This window comes from Hemibagrus wyckioides, linkage group LG20 (genome assembly GCF_019097595.1).
Source record: "Hemibagrus wyckioides isolate EC202008001 linkage group LG20, SWU_Hwy_1.0, whole genome shotgun sequence".
Classification (NCBI taxonomy): Eukaryota; Metazoa; Chordata; class Actinopteri; order Siluriformes; family Bagridae; genus Hemibagrus; species Hemibagrus wyckioides.
The window spans coordinates 9,711,434-9,724,040 of record NC_080729.1 but is presented as its reverse complement, the minus strand read 5'-3'; the positions used below and the strand labels follow the sequence as shown (position 1 = coordinate 9,724,040).

The following is a 12,607-nucleotide window of genomic DNA, read 5'->3' as shown; positions in this document are numbered from 1 at the left end:
GGATAAATTTAGAATATGCAAGGATAGGATAAATTTAATTTTGGTAATGGAGCTGAGCTGAAAGAAGCTTCTTTTGAAAACGGTTTGTTAAATGTCAGTCAGAATTTTTTTACTTGCCAGAAGATGGCTGAGATTATATTTCAGAGTAGATGATATTTGAGTGTAGAAAACTTATAAATCATCCAGGATGCTTGCTCTTGGCATTTAACTCACATTTAGTGGTCTGTTTCAGCTAGTGTGCCAATACTGTTCAGCTCATGCCAAACATTTCTGACATTAAACAAAATACACAGATTCAATAAAATATATGGAGAACTCCATAGAATATGGAGTTTTGCTGAGAGAAATAAACATTTAAAATAACCAGATTTTTGTATTTTAGCTAAGTAATCCAGATGTATGTGGCTAGCTCACACTCAGCAAGGAAGAGTCATACACAGTTAGGTAACACCTGATTAACTTAGAGGTTTTGCTCTTTTTATTCAGTACTCAGTGACAGAGCATAATAGTCACAGTCATTACTATTTAGCCACAGGAGTTACTGTGCATAACGCAGTTTAGAATGCTGTATGGCATACCAGCGCATTGAAGGGCACTATGCACACATACCTAGGGACAATTTAGTGTAGCGTAACTGCCCAACTGCAGTTTTTTTAGGAGGAGGGACAAAATTAAATCATCCAAAGGAAATTCACATGGATGCAGAGAGGAACATGCAAAATTGCAGATATTTGTATAGATCAAACTGGGGATCCCCATCTGTGAATCAATATTCACACTTACTGCATCACCATCATACCAAAACAGTTCTGCTCGGTTATGGTTTCTCATTTTATACATGCATTAATCAACATTTATTACCCCCATAACTTTTTTGGGTTAAATATTTCAGTAATCACCTGAAAACCTTTGGCTGCGCTAAAGATTTGACTACATAAAAATGAATTCTAGGGCAACAAGTGAATCCATTCTGTTTTATTTTTACAATACTGATGCAGTTTGTGCAGCATACATAAATAACTACATGATGATTTTACAATTTCCACTCACACACAAAACCATTTATTCTATATATTAACCTCATCACTATATGCTAAGCTCATGCAAATTTAAGCTTAATTCCAGCACAAGCATTCTGTTGTCTCAGATGACCATGCAGACAACCAAAAACATACACCGCAAAGAGTAAAACTATTGCTGGTTCCTGTATGCCAAGAGAACTGCCACTAATGCATGTATCGTACCAAGACAGTGAAACTTTACAATGATGAAACATCCTCTCCCAAATACTGTAAAGTTTTTAAACAAAATCTGCATCTGTAAAATGAACCAAAGGTTAAAAGGTACAGGTGAAAGAATTAGGTTTTAGTATGAAATAGGACAGAGATGTTAACTGAGGGCAGTGATCAGAATTCAATACTGAGTTGAATTTTGTGTTCAAACATGGCAATGACAAGCATGATGCCGAAACCAAGCAGGATCCCGGCATTTTGCAGGACAAAGAATCCATAATGACTGAAGCCTGCTTCACTGGCATCGTTATGTAGCATCTCTGGAACCTAAACATACACAAATAATTGTCAGGGACATGTATTCCAATGGTGTTGAACTAATAAATGAATAATCAAATAACTTGCCTAAGAAATGTGCAAATTAATGAATAAGTAAACAATGCAAGATTTTATTCTGAAAAGGAATATAACCTAGTTCATAATTTTATTATTAACTGATCCCCTAATGAAGATGGTTTGGTCGAAGTAAGCCAGTGTGAAAAAATAAACTACAATGATCCTCATCTGCTTAGAGACTTAAGATAAAGTTTGAGGTATGAGAAGCCTTACATTACAGAAATGGTCTCTTATGCACACATGTTAAAACTCTACAAATATGTTACTCACCATGTCCACCAGTGCAACATACATGAAGAGTCCAGCTGTGAGAGCAAAGATCCACATGGCCACATTCTCAGCATAGTGTCCAATCAGAATGCCTGTAACCATTCCCAGGTAGCCCATCATTGCAGAGAGCAAATTATAAAGAATTGCCTGTTTCACAGACATTCCAGCCTTTAGCAGAACTGCAAAATCCCCTAGAGAGAAAGAATTAAAGTTTAAGACTCCAACCATGTTTCTTTACTGTAGGGGTAAAATGATTTATTTACAGATACCACAGAGTTACAAGTGGATTACTTTAACTCAATTCAATAGTTGTAGCATACAAAATCGACCCATCAAACAGAGCAGTCAGCATCACTACTCTGAAACTTGATCCTAGCAATTACACCACAAGTGTGTGCATGGGTCTGCACTGGGAGAGGTGTGTATGATGAGCTAGAGGAGAAATAATTAACATAACACACCTGATCCTTGTTATATCAAACAGTCCTGTGCAAAAACATGTAAAAGAAATACTGTAAAGCAAAGATGTCGTCAAAAATAAGACAACTTAAATAAACAAAAAAAAAAACTGTTGAAATTGTAGATTTCATAAGGTTATCAAGAAACGGGCTGATCAGTTTAACTGCACATCTTAGAGAATCTGCTAGTTTTCTGAAGATGGAAATGCACCCATTTTTTTGCAATAAAATAAAATGTTCATGGTGAATCACAGTTGTGCCAATATTCAGTTAACCGCACGGTATTGCTTATCTCACTTACACGGTATTGCTCAATTATCATACAGCTTTAGTCAGTGAAATGATTGATCTGGCTTATCTGTACTTAAATGTTGCCAGTGGTTTGGATCTTTAAATTAACTCTCTGAATTTACATCCATGAAGGTGCCTCTTGATTGTAGACATTGGCAGTGACATGCCTACCTCATTGAGAGTGTTCTTGAAATCAACTCCATTATGTCCTTAATTTGTCATGAAATAATAAGGAAACAAGCCAGACCTGCCCATGAAACTATGAAATCAGCCAACTTTCAAATTACTGTGTTCACCAAGATAGCCAACCTCTGTCTGGAACAGTCTGTAATCCCCATGTGCTTTAAATAGTACACCATTGCTCCTGTCCTGAAGAAAACCCAATGCACCTATCTTAATGAATATTGCCAGTAATCCTGACCTCTTGTTGTGATGAGACTTCACAATGTCTTCGTTACCCGACACCCTAAACTCACTACAATTTGCCTGCTGTCCTAACCACCCTACCGAGGACGCCATTACATACCTCCTACATAAAGCTCTGAACCACCTGGACAGAAGAAATTAGAATTAGGTGAAAATGCTGTTTGTCTAAACTAAACTTCAGCATTTAACACTACAATTCCCTCCAAGCTTACCAGCTGCACTGTCCCTCTGCCAATGGATCACCAATTTCCTCACATTAAGTGTGGGCAAACATGTCTCACCCTTCCTCAACCTCAGCAGTAAAGCCCCCCAGGGTTGTACTGTAAAGATGCAACACCCTATTGAATTTTGGCAGCATCTTTACCACCGCAGACACTTAAAGGACTTTAAACTGCCCTCTCAGGTGCTAAGAACCTTTTACTCTTGCACCATTAAGAGCATCCTGATGGGAAGCAGTAATTTGGGAACTGCACCAAGTAGGACAGTTGAGCTTTCCAGAGGGTGTTGTGATCAGGTGAGTGTACCAACTGCACTGAGCTCCCTGACCCACAGTCTAACTACAGGAAGCAGTGCTGGACCAAGGCCAGGAAAATAGTGTAAGAACTTAAACATCCAAAACAACCAGACTCCTTACTCTGCTGCGGTCAGGAAAGTTCTTCCACGCCTTGAAGGTAAACAAAGAGAGAATGAGGAGGGGCTTTTTCCTGCAGGCCATTTAAGCCCTCAACCAGGAGAACTTGGACTTCTCCTGGACTTGTCTCACAACATCTACTACCTAATTTGATTCTAAGTTCTGCACAGCAAACTTTACATTTTTATGCATACATATGTACTTTATTCATTACAGTTATTCATAACAGTCAACCTATATCATACAACTATATTTTATCAGTAAGTGTAACATTTCATATGCGTGAAGTTTTGTCTATTTATTTTCTCTCCCTGAGAAGTGAGGCGAAAGTATTTGGGTGTGGTGAGCAGATCAAGGTCAAGGCATAGCACAAAGCTGCAAATAACTTGGAAAGCTGCAATGTTGTTTTCCTTGGAAATAATACAACTTACATACACTAATAAACCAATACAACCAAAACCATATGCTGAATTTCCTTGTTGATGGTGGTGGTCTTACCTAGCTCATGAGGAAGCTCATGGCAGAACACAGCGACTGAGGTGCTGAGACCACTAGACAAACCCTCTGTAAAGGCTGCGCCTATAATAAATAAATAAATTAATTAATTAATTAGTAAAATCAATAAAATCACACAGGGATGATCAACAACAGTGCTGTAAGAATTTGCATGAATTACTCATTGCCATTTTAGCTGTGCCCCATGTAACAAAAAAAACATACATCCAATCCAGAGTGTGATTTACCTATAGCCAGCCCATCGCTAAAGTTGTGCAGGCCATCCCCCATAATGACCATCCAAGCAAGGGTGGCAACCCCTGCATTCTCGAAATGTTGAACAGAATAAGAGTGTGTATGTCTATGTGTGAGAGTGTGGGGATGATGGTTTTGAGAGTGGTGATGATGCAGAATATGGTGGTAGTTGTGGTGATGGTGGTGCTGCTCGTCTGACTGGCCAACAGTATCGTGGAAGTGGGAGTGACACTTGTTCTCACAGTCTTCATCGGTGTAGCAACCCTGAGATAACATCACTTCCTCCTCCTCTGGCAGACCCTGTCCCCATGCATGTCTGCCATTCAGCTCAGAATCTAATGCAGAGAAGGAAAGAGGGAAAAAAAATCATTATACATGTCCCCTGGATCTCAAGAAACATACACTAAACAATGATTGTATAATGCAAAAATACTGCATTATACAGTCACACAAACTTACCATCAACTGGTTTGACATTAGGGTCTGCTGTAACCGGCACATTCTGAGAATCTAACATTTCAGCAGCCAAGTCTGCTCTCTTCTGCACCTAAAAACACACATCCATACAGACAAGGTCTTACAGGGTCATTTTAGCCTTAGTAATGCACAGATGTATCGATGTACCTCAGCAAGTTCAAGGCACACAGAATGCTGAAAAGGTAAGTGAATATATATTGCAAAGGATAAATTATGTTTGAGCTTTTTTATTAGTTGTTGATCTAAGTGATTTGATATTGCAGTTAAATTGTAAAAATGTACTTGTAATATTGAATCACTAAGAGCAACAACAATTAAACATTAACACATGTTACTCTATTGAACTGTGTTTTCCACAGACAAATATAATAAAAAAAATAACGGCAGCTTATTTTTGACTCAGTTGGCATATAATAAACTCAATTGTTTGTGTGTGTGCGCACATGTGTGTCAGAGCTCCACTTTAGTTTGTTAGTCTAACCTTTTGTTTTTTATCTTTGAACATTTTTGCAAGGGTCAAAAAGTGCTCGATGAGAAACATGACGTAGACTCCCCCCAATGCAGTCAACCCTGTCCAAACAGGCTTAAGCGTATCTTCACTGTTGCCATGGATACCATGCTCCATGCTCTCACTGGCAACATGATGGTGCTTGTGGTGACCCTGAGACTGACAGACAGATAAAACAGTTAAGGAGGCTCTTGACAAACTGCTTTTGCAGCATGCTTAACTAATTCCATTTGTGAACTTACATGTGGGATAAGGTGCAGGAGGGCATCTCCACTGAGCGTGCCTACTGCAAGGGCAACCAGAAAACTGAGTAGGAAGTTAAAACAGACTTTGTTGATAAGCGGTATTAGGACTCCACCTGCCAGAGCCAGCAAACTGATGATTGTGATGGAGAGAAAACCTCCAATCCAAGCTGTGAGACAAACACAATTTCATTATACAAACTCACTGGCCACTTTATTAAAAAGGCTCATTTGTGTAAGTATCCAATCAGCCAATCATATTGCAGCAGTGGCAGTGGACACACATTGGTTAAGGTGTTGGACTACTAATCAGAAGGTTGAGTGTAAGACCTTCAAAACTCAGTTGGTCACTTGTATAAGTAAGATAAATATAAAATCACTCTGTATAAGGACATCTGCCAAATGCCAAATACATAGTAAGTATGCAGAAGGAGCTTATCATTAAACAGAACGGGGAAAAATATGATCAAAATGGGGAAGTAAGAACACACTGAAAGATAGCGTCAGGTACCACTTCTGTCAGTCAAGAATAAAAATCTAAAGCTACAGTCTGCAGAATCTCACCAAACTGGACAAATTTTAATTATTTCAGCCACTTATTCTATGATTTTTTTTTCTTTAAAAAATAAAAATAATTTATTGTTTCTATTTGACACTATTTTTAATGTGCATGTTTTTCTTTGATGTTACTCTTCTTACTTGTGCTGCTGTATCGACTTGAATTTCCCCCAACACAGAGGTTAATAAAAAGGTACACCTCTTCTTCTTTCTCTCAAATGACCTACAACAATGTTTACACTTTACATGAATTTGAAACTCTTCAATATTTCACTTTTCAAATCAGTACCAGTTCCACATCTTTAACATGTAAGATCCATAATGTGTCATTCTTCTACACCTGTAGTTTTCACATTCTTTATTTAATTAAACACCAACATACTGTGGTAGACATCTAAATAACAATTACTTCAATGCTCACATTCTTATAGACGTTGCTATAAAAGAGACAGCTGTAAATGCACATATTCCTTTCTCACTCAGTCAACAGGGTATAATGTGCACAGTGTATCTGCATGTACACATTTCACATACTTACCCATGTAAATGGAAGAATTCTTCTGGCTTTTTCCACTAGCTTCATCATGGTGATGGTGAAAGTGATCTTTATGTTCTGTTACAGAAATAATTATATAAAATACTAATAATCCGAAGGATTTTGACCACTATATCGGTTGATTACATACTGCAAATCATAATTGAGCATAAATCAATTTCTATGCAAATCACAGTAAACCATGCTCAAACCTGATTGTTTCTCAGCATGCAGAAGGCAGGACTTAAAATCAACCTGCACAAGAAGAGCAGGACAAAGGAAGCTGAAGTCATTAACAGAGAGAGTCATTTCTTGGGACATGCCATGCGTCTGCAGAATCATGGTGGCATTCTGGCACTGAGAGAGACAGAGAGTGATCAGAAAGAAAGAAGCCATTACTTGTGATCTCTGTGACCCTCAGATTTGAGCATGTGCTTCTGAATTGTTCTAAAATAAATAGCTTTATAAGCTAAATAGCTTTATAAGCTGCTGAATATTTTTTGCATCTGATGGCTGTTCTGAAGTACAGTATGACAGGGCTACAACAACTAATCAATGTTATAAAGCATGCTGTGGTGCAGTCATTTCACTTAGATTAAAAATAAATGATTGAAATAGCAGAGGATGTTACAAAAGAATACTTCCTCTAAAAGAAATTCCTCAAATTACAACACTTTGGGCTAAATTACATAACATGTTTCCATGTGAGTAATCATTTTGTCATCATTCGTAATCATTTGTGGCCAATGTTAGAAACAGTAGATGGACAATGTTGCTGGTTATGTAGTAATAGAAGTTATGTAGTAATAATTAATAGAAATTATAAATATTTTAACATAATATCTTTGGCGTTTACCTCTTGACTGAAGTTAGAGCTTAATGGAGTATGCTCATTCTTGTCATGGTGATTGTGGTCATCCAGGTTGTGTGTGGATGTGTTCTCAGTGTGGTAGGTGGTGGTTGAGCGTGTTGCATTTGGTTGGGAAGAGTCCATAAGGTTGTCAGAACTGCGTTCTGACCGGCGTGATTTAGCGACATAAGACGGTGTGGTCAGGATTGCGGAGGCATCAGAATCTCTCTTTATATAGAGATTGTGGTGAATATCTAATTGGCTCTTCTTCACAGAAATAGAGTCAGGATTTACACTGGAGGTTGAGATACTTTTCTCCACACTAGAACCATCATCATCCTTCTTGCTACCAACAGAATGCATGTGTGTGGTGTGTTTGTGTGTATGTGTCTGTGAGTGTGCATGTGTGTGTTCATGTTTGTTTCCATGGTGCTGCACTGTAACTCTCCTGATGCGGTCTAGTCCCAACCCCTCAAGCAGCCTTTGCAGACCAGACAGTGAGATCGTCCCATTCTCACCGTACTTCTGGAAAAGTGCATGCAGATGCTGCTGCTGCGTTCTCTCTGCTAAAAGCCTGTCCATCTCTACCACAAGAGGGCCGCAGTCACCATTCACAACCATCAAGCAGGGGCTGACCAGCAGCAGAGCCGTCACTATCGGGAACCATGTCCAGACTGCCATTTGTAGAACAGTGATTTTTGCTGCAAAAATTAGCAAGCAATTAAAAGTTATAACATGACAAAGCAATGCTTTTCATTTTGGTGTGTACACCAAACTGTTTCTAGGCATCAACAAGTGGATAATTGTACATGTGCATGGTGCCCTGTGATGTAAAGGTGTATTCCCACCTTGTGTCCAGTGCTCCCAAATAGGCTCCAGATACACCACATCCCTGACCAAGATAAAGCTAACCAAGATAACCAATTTAAAAAATCCAACTCTTTTACAATCTCAGAACTTAGGGACCTTTACAAATGAAATTCATATAGTTAACATCTAATACCATATGTGAGCTGTTTATAACCATCTGTCTGCATGACAAAAATACATATCCTGTTTCTGTCGAAATATTGTGTACAAACATTGTGTATTACAAATATACTCATTACTGAAGTACACTGTACAGTATGATCAGCCAAAACATTAAAACCACAGTCAGGTGAAACGAAGAACATTGATTATCGCACTACAACAGCATCTGTAAAGGTGTGGGATATATTAGGCAGCAAGTGAACTCGAAGTTTAAGTGTTGGATGCAGGAAAAATGGGCAAGTGAAAGCATCCGAATGACTTTGCCAAGGGCCAAATTGTGATGGCTGGATTACAGGATCAGTGCATCTCCAAAACATTTTACTTTGGCACGTACCAAACCAAGTACACCCCCTTAATGGTGGTCTCTTTCAGCAGTATAATGTGCCCTGCCACACTGCAAAAAAAATGTTCATGAATGGTTTAAGGAACACTACAAGGTGTTGACTTGCCCTCCAAATTCCCCAGATCTCACTTCCATCAAATTGACACACACAATATTTGGCAGTTTATAGGTTTTAATGTTATGGTGGATCTGTATATACAGACTCTCTCTCTGGGGGGTGGCGGTGGTGGATCAAGCGGTTAAAGCTCTGGGTTGTTGATCAGAAGATCAAGGTTCAAGCCCCAGCACTGCCAAGCTGCCACCATTGGGCCCTTGAGCTAGGCCCCTAACCCAACCTGCTCCAGGGGTGCTGTATCATACCTAACCCTGACCTCAACCCCCATATGTGAAGAAAGAATTTCACAGTGCTGTAATGTATATGTGACAAATAAAGACAACTTAACTTCCACAACAAAAAAAGTTTTAACGTATTAACAGTATCCGGGAGTTGTAAAGGGTTACGTCATGAGTTGTCAAAAGGCATTTTAACACACATAATTCACTCACTTATGCTTATACACTTATACCAATACAAAAGCGGAATATATTTATAAGCGTTAGGGTTTGGAAACGCCATATGTTGAGCATCTCTGGTGTGCTTCATCTTAACACCGTAACCGAGGGCAGCACATTTTCATCCTGAACCTCCGTTTAAATATTAGTATTAAAATAAACATAAGACACATTTAAACACTCTCCATTTCCCCCCGAAAAATGTGAAACAAAACGCGAGGTTAGTGAAACAACAGTGCGCGTAGTGTCACCGGACGCGGCCTGGTCGGTGATGTCCATCGCATTCTTATCTTTAACTATTCAGATCAGTGTAATAGCAGACGGTCAAGACACTTACCTGAACAAGAGCCACTCAGTGATACATAAAAGAAAGACAGCGCTTTTTGGCTTTACTACTAATAACACGTCATTAAACCTAGGTGTATATCGCTCCGGTTACTAAAGTACCCCCATTCAGACGTCATGGACACGTGGTGCTTCAATTTACATCGGAAGTGGGAAGTCGAAGCATCGTATGACGTAAGGATCGACCGCCGTGTATTCGAGCTACAAAGTTGGGGGAAAATGCGGAGGCAGCCATGTTTGCTAGACAGCTGTGACGAATGAGACATATTTTTCTCCTCAAAACAGCAAACAGTATTGTTATAGATTTTACAATCGAATATGTCTGCCTGTTAACTGATCTAAAGTAAATATTATATACAATCCTGAGTAAGTCATAGTTGACTTAGCCCCTTGGTCGGAAATTGGGAATTACGAGTTACGACTTCTAGACGACTGTTTTGCAAGTGTTCAGCAACCTAAAGTCATCAAATTCGCCTGTATTATTACAAATGGCACAGGTTGCTCCATCCAGTGTGACCACATGAATATGATTTTAAAGTATATTATCGAAGACAAAATTCATTATTTATCAGCAGAGCTCTAACAAATAAATTTAAAATGCTGCTTGCATAAGTATCCAACCCCATAGACTAGTAGAGAATCAACTGCAATATCAGCTGTCTTTTGTGGTAAATTTCACCCATTCTTTCTGGAAAATTGCTGGATCTTCAGATTGGTTTGCTGTTGTTTGTTCAGCTCTATAGTTCCACTATAAAGCATCAACTTTTTTTGGTTTTTACCACTTATGCACTACTGCCTTTTGTTTGGGACCAGGTTTCTCCCAGGTTTTTTCTTCTTCTTCCCCATGTTTCAATTATTATTTTATTATCCCCTCAATTATAATTTTGGTTGTGAAGTATATGATGATGCCACAGATGGTATTTTTGGTTGGGATGGTCTGAACTGTGGTATGGCCTGCATTAGGTTTGCAGCAGATATTTGGATCTTCAGACATATGGTCCTAAAGTTATTCTTAAGCAGTAGTTTCTATCTAGCCACCCTAGATTTTACAAAAGTGTTTAAACATTTCTAAGGGGGTCTAGGCTCCTTATTTTTATACCTTGGAACTCTGTTTTACTGTGATGATTTTTAAAAAAAATATTAACATTATCTTTATCAATTCAAGTTTACATTTTATTTGATACTTGCCCATACAGCTGTGTACTCTGTTTTGTCTGTGAGTTACTGTATTGTAATTTGTAATGTATATATACACATACATACAGGTTTCTGCCAAAGTTGGCTTGACAGCTGTCTAAACAGTGTGCTGCACTTGATGATGAGTCATGTGTTGTAGTGGCAGTGTGACACATAACCAGAAATTAGTTTTAGTTTAATGAGGAAATATACAAAATAAAATCATGATTTTATATGAATTTCTGATCTGTCCCAATATGTACAGTGTGACATGCTCATTTCAAGAGGATGTCAGACACAGTAGGAACTGTAATAACAGATACTCATTTGTTATTTTAATCATTTTAACCATAATATACTGCCAAACAATATTTTCATATTAATAATGTTGCCATAAAATACTAACGAAATACATTCAATAAAAAACTGAATAAAATCAGTAAAACAAATGTTATTACTTTAATAGTTTCTGTTAGCCTTTAAACATCTATTTCCGATCTCAGAGCATATGGTGTTGATGCTAGTTGATAGACATGCAAAGTTTTTGCTGTTGTATTTTTTACAAATCAACAAAACGTTGTGGTTTTTTTTTTTTTTTACAAGAGCTTGGCACAGCCTCATTATACCAACACTGCAATGTCCAATGTAAATTTTGGGTCCTAAAGCATAGAACCACTGCTCTAAATCAAGCATTTTGGTCTCTGACTTAACACTGTCCAAGTTACTTGCGGAATGATCAAGTGAAAGAGTAATGACTGCTATCATTGTCACACTACCTCCACTGCCTATAATATAGCCCATTTCTACAGCCCCTGTCTCTGCATGGTGTTTTTTTTTACCCTATATCTAAAGAAGATATGATTTGCAGGAAGCATTATGCCCAGACCTGCTCGGCTTTTATCCATTGTGGCATGCTGTTGACCAGCAGTGAGCTGCATGTCATATATCAGCAATATGATAGACAAAAATTGCTTTAGTTCAGTAATGGCAAAGAATCGTCCAGGACACATAGTAGCCCCTGATCCAAATGGCATGTGGTAGTAACGAACCCTCTGACTGCCTTTGAAAAATTCAGTTTTCAGCTTCCCGTTCTCCACAAATCGGTCAAAATGATACTCCTGCAGGACCACACACACACACACACACACCACCACCACCATGTAAAAATCTATAATCACATTCATTTCCTTCAGTTTTATAAAATTTTCCAAGGTTATTACCTTAGTAGCTAGTAGCTAGTAATAGCTAGTGAGAGTCAGACCAATATTCTCATAACTGTTCTCCTTTGTGTTTATCACAGTCTCCACAGCTAAAGTGGTTTGCCTATATAGTTACCTGTGGATTTGGGTAGATGTCAGGGTCCAAGTGTGTACTCTGGGGGTAAAGAGCAATGATGTCTCCTTTACGCACACAAACTGCGAAGTGGGGGTTCAGATGAAGACAAAAATCGTCCTGAACTACCCGGATATTCATTGAGATCGAAGAAAGACGGAGACTCTCATTAATAGCACTCTCTACAGAGAGAAGATGCAGGA

The 12,607-nt window shown here is 38.5% G+C and overlaps 2 protein-coding genes across 4 annotated transcripts in view; both read right to left on the bottom strand.

Moving 5' to 3' along the window:
* Positions 1 to 960: 960 nt before the first annotated feature.
* On the bottom strand, positions 961 to 10,047 carry slc39a6 (solute carrier family 39 member 6). The gene is made up of 11 exons (XM_058418332.1): positions 9,889 to 10,047; positions 7,631 to 8,325; positions 6,987 to 7,131; positions 6,778 to 6,852; positions 5,682 to 5,851; positions 5,413 to 5,598; positions 4,914 to 5,001; positions 4,448 to 4,789; positions 4,203 to 4,283; positions 1,899 to 2,089; positions 961 to 1,559 (listed from the first exon to the last, which is right to left on the bottom strand). The coding sequence occupies exons 2-11, from the start codon at positions 8,303 to 8,305 to the stop codon at positions 1,407 to 1,409; spliced, it is 2,106 nt and encodes a 701-aa protein (XP_058274315.1). The 5' UTR covers positions 8,306 to 8,325; positions 9,889 to 10,047; the 3' UTR covers positions 961 to 1,406.
* Positions 10,048 to 11,622: 1,575 nt separating this feature from the next.
* Positions 11,623 to 12,607, bottom strand: part of LOC131370823 (cytochrome P450 7B1) — an 8,633-nt gene continuing 7,648 nt past the window's right edge. For all 3 annotated transcript variants that reach the window (XM_058418334.1, XM_058418336.1, XM_058418335.1), the window contains 2 exons: positions 12,408 to 12,586; positions 11,623 to 12,190 (listed from right to left, as the gene is read on the bottom strand). In XM_058418334.1, coding sequence (XP_058274317.1) covers positions 11,876 to 12,190; positions 12,408 to 12,586 — 494 coding nt within the window. In that variant the 3' untranslated portion in view covers positions 11,623 to 11,875. The remainder of the gene's footprint in view (positions 12,191 to 12,407; positions 12,587 to 12,607) is intronic.

Coding starts and splice junctions, on each gene's coding strand:
- slc39a6 (XM_058418332.1), bottom strand. CDS start 8,305: ATGGCAGTCTGGACATGGTTCCCGATAGTGACGGCTCTGCTGCTGGTC. Junction 5,852..6,777: donor GAATTCTTCCATTTACATGG/GTAAGTATGTGA, acceptor TTTGTCTCACAG/CTTGGATTGGAGGTTTTCTC. Junction 5,599..5,681: donor TCCTGCACCTTATCCCACAT/GTAAGTTCACAA, acceptor TCTGTCTGTCAG/TCTCAGGGTCACCACAAGCA.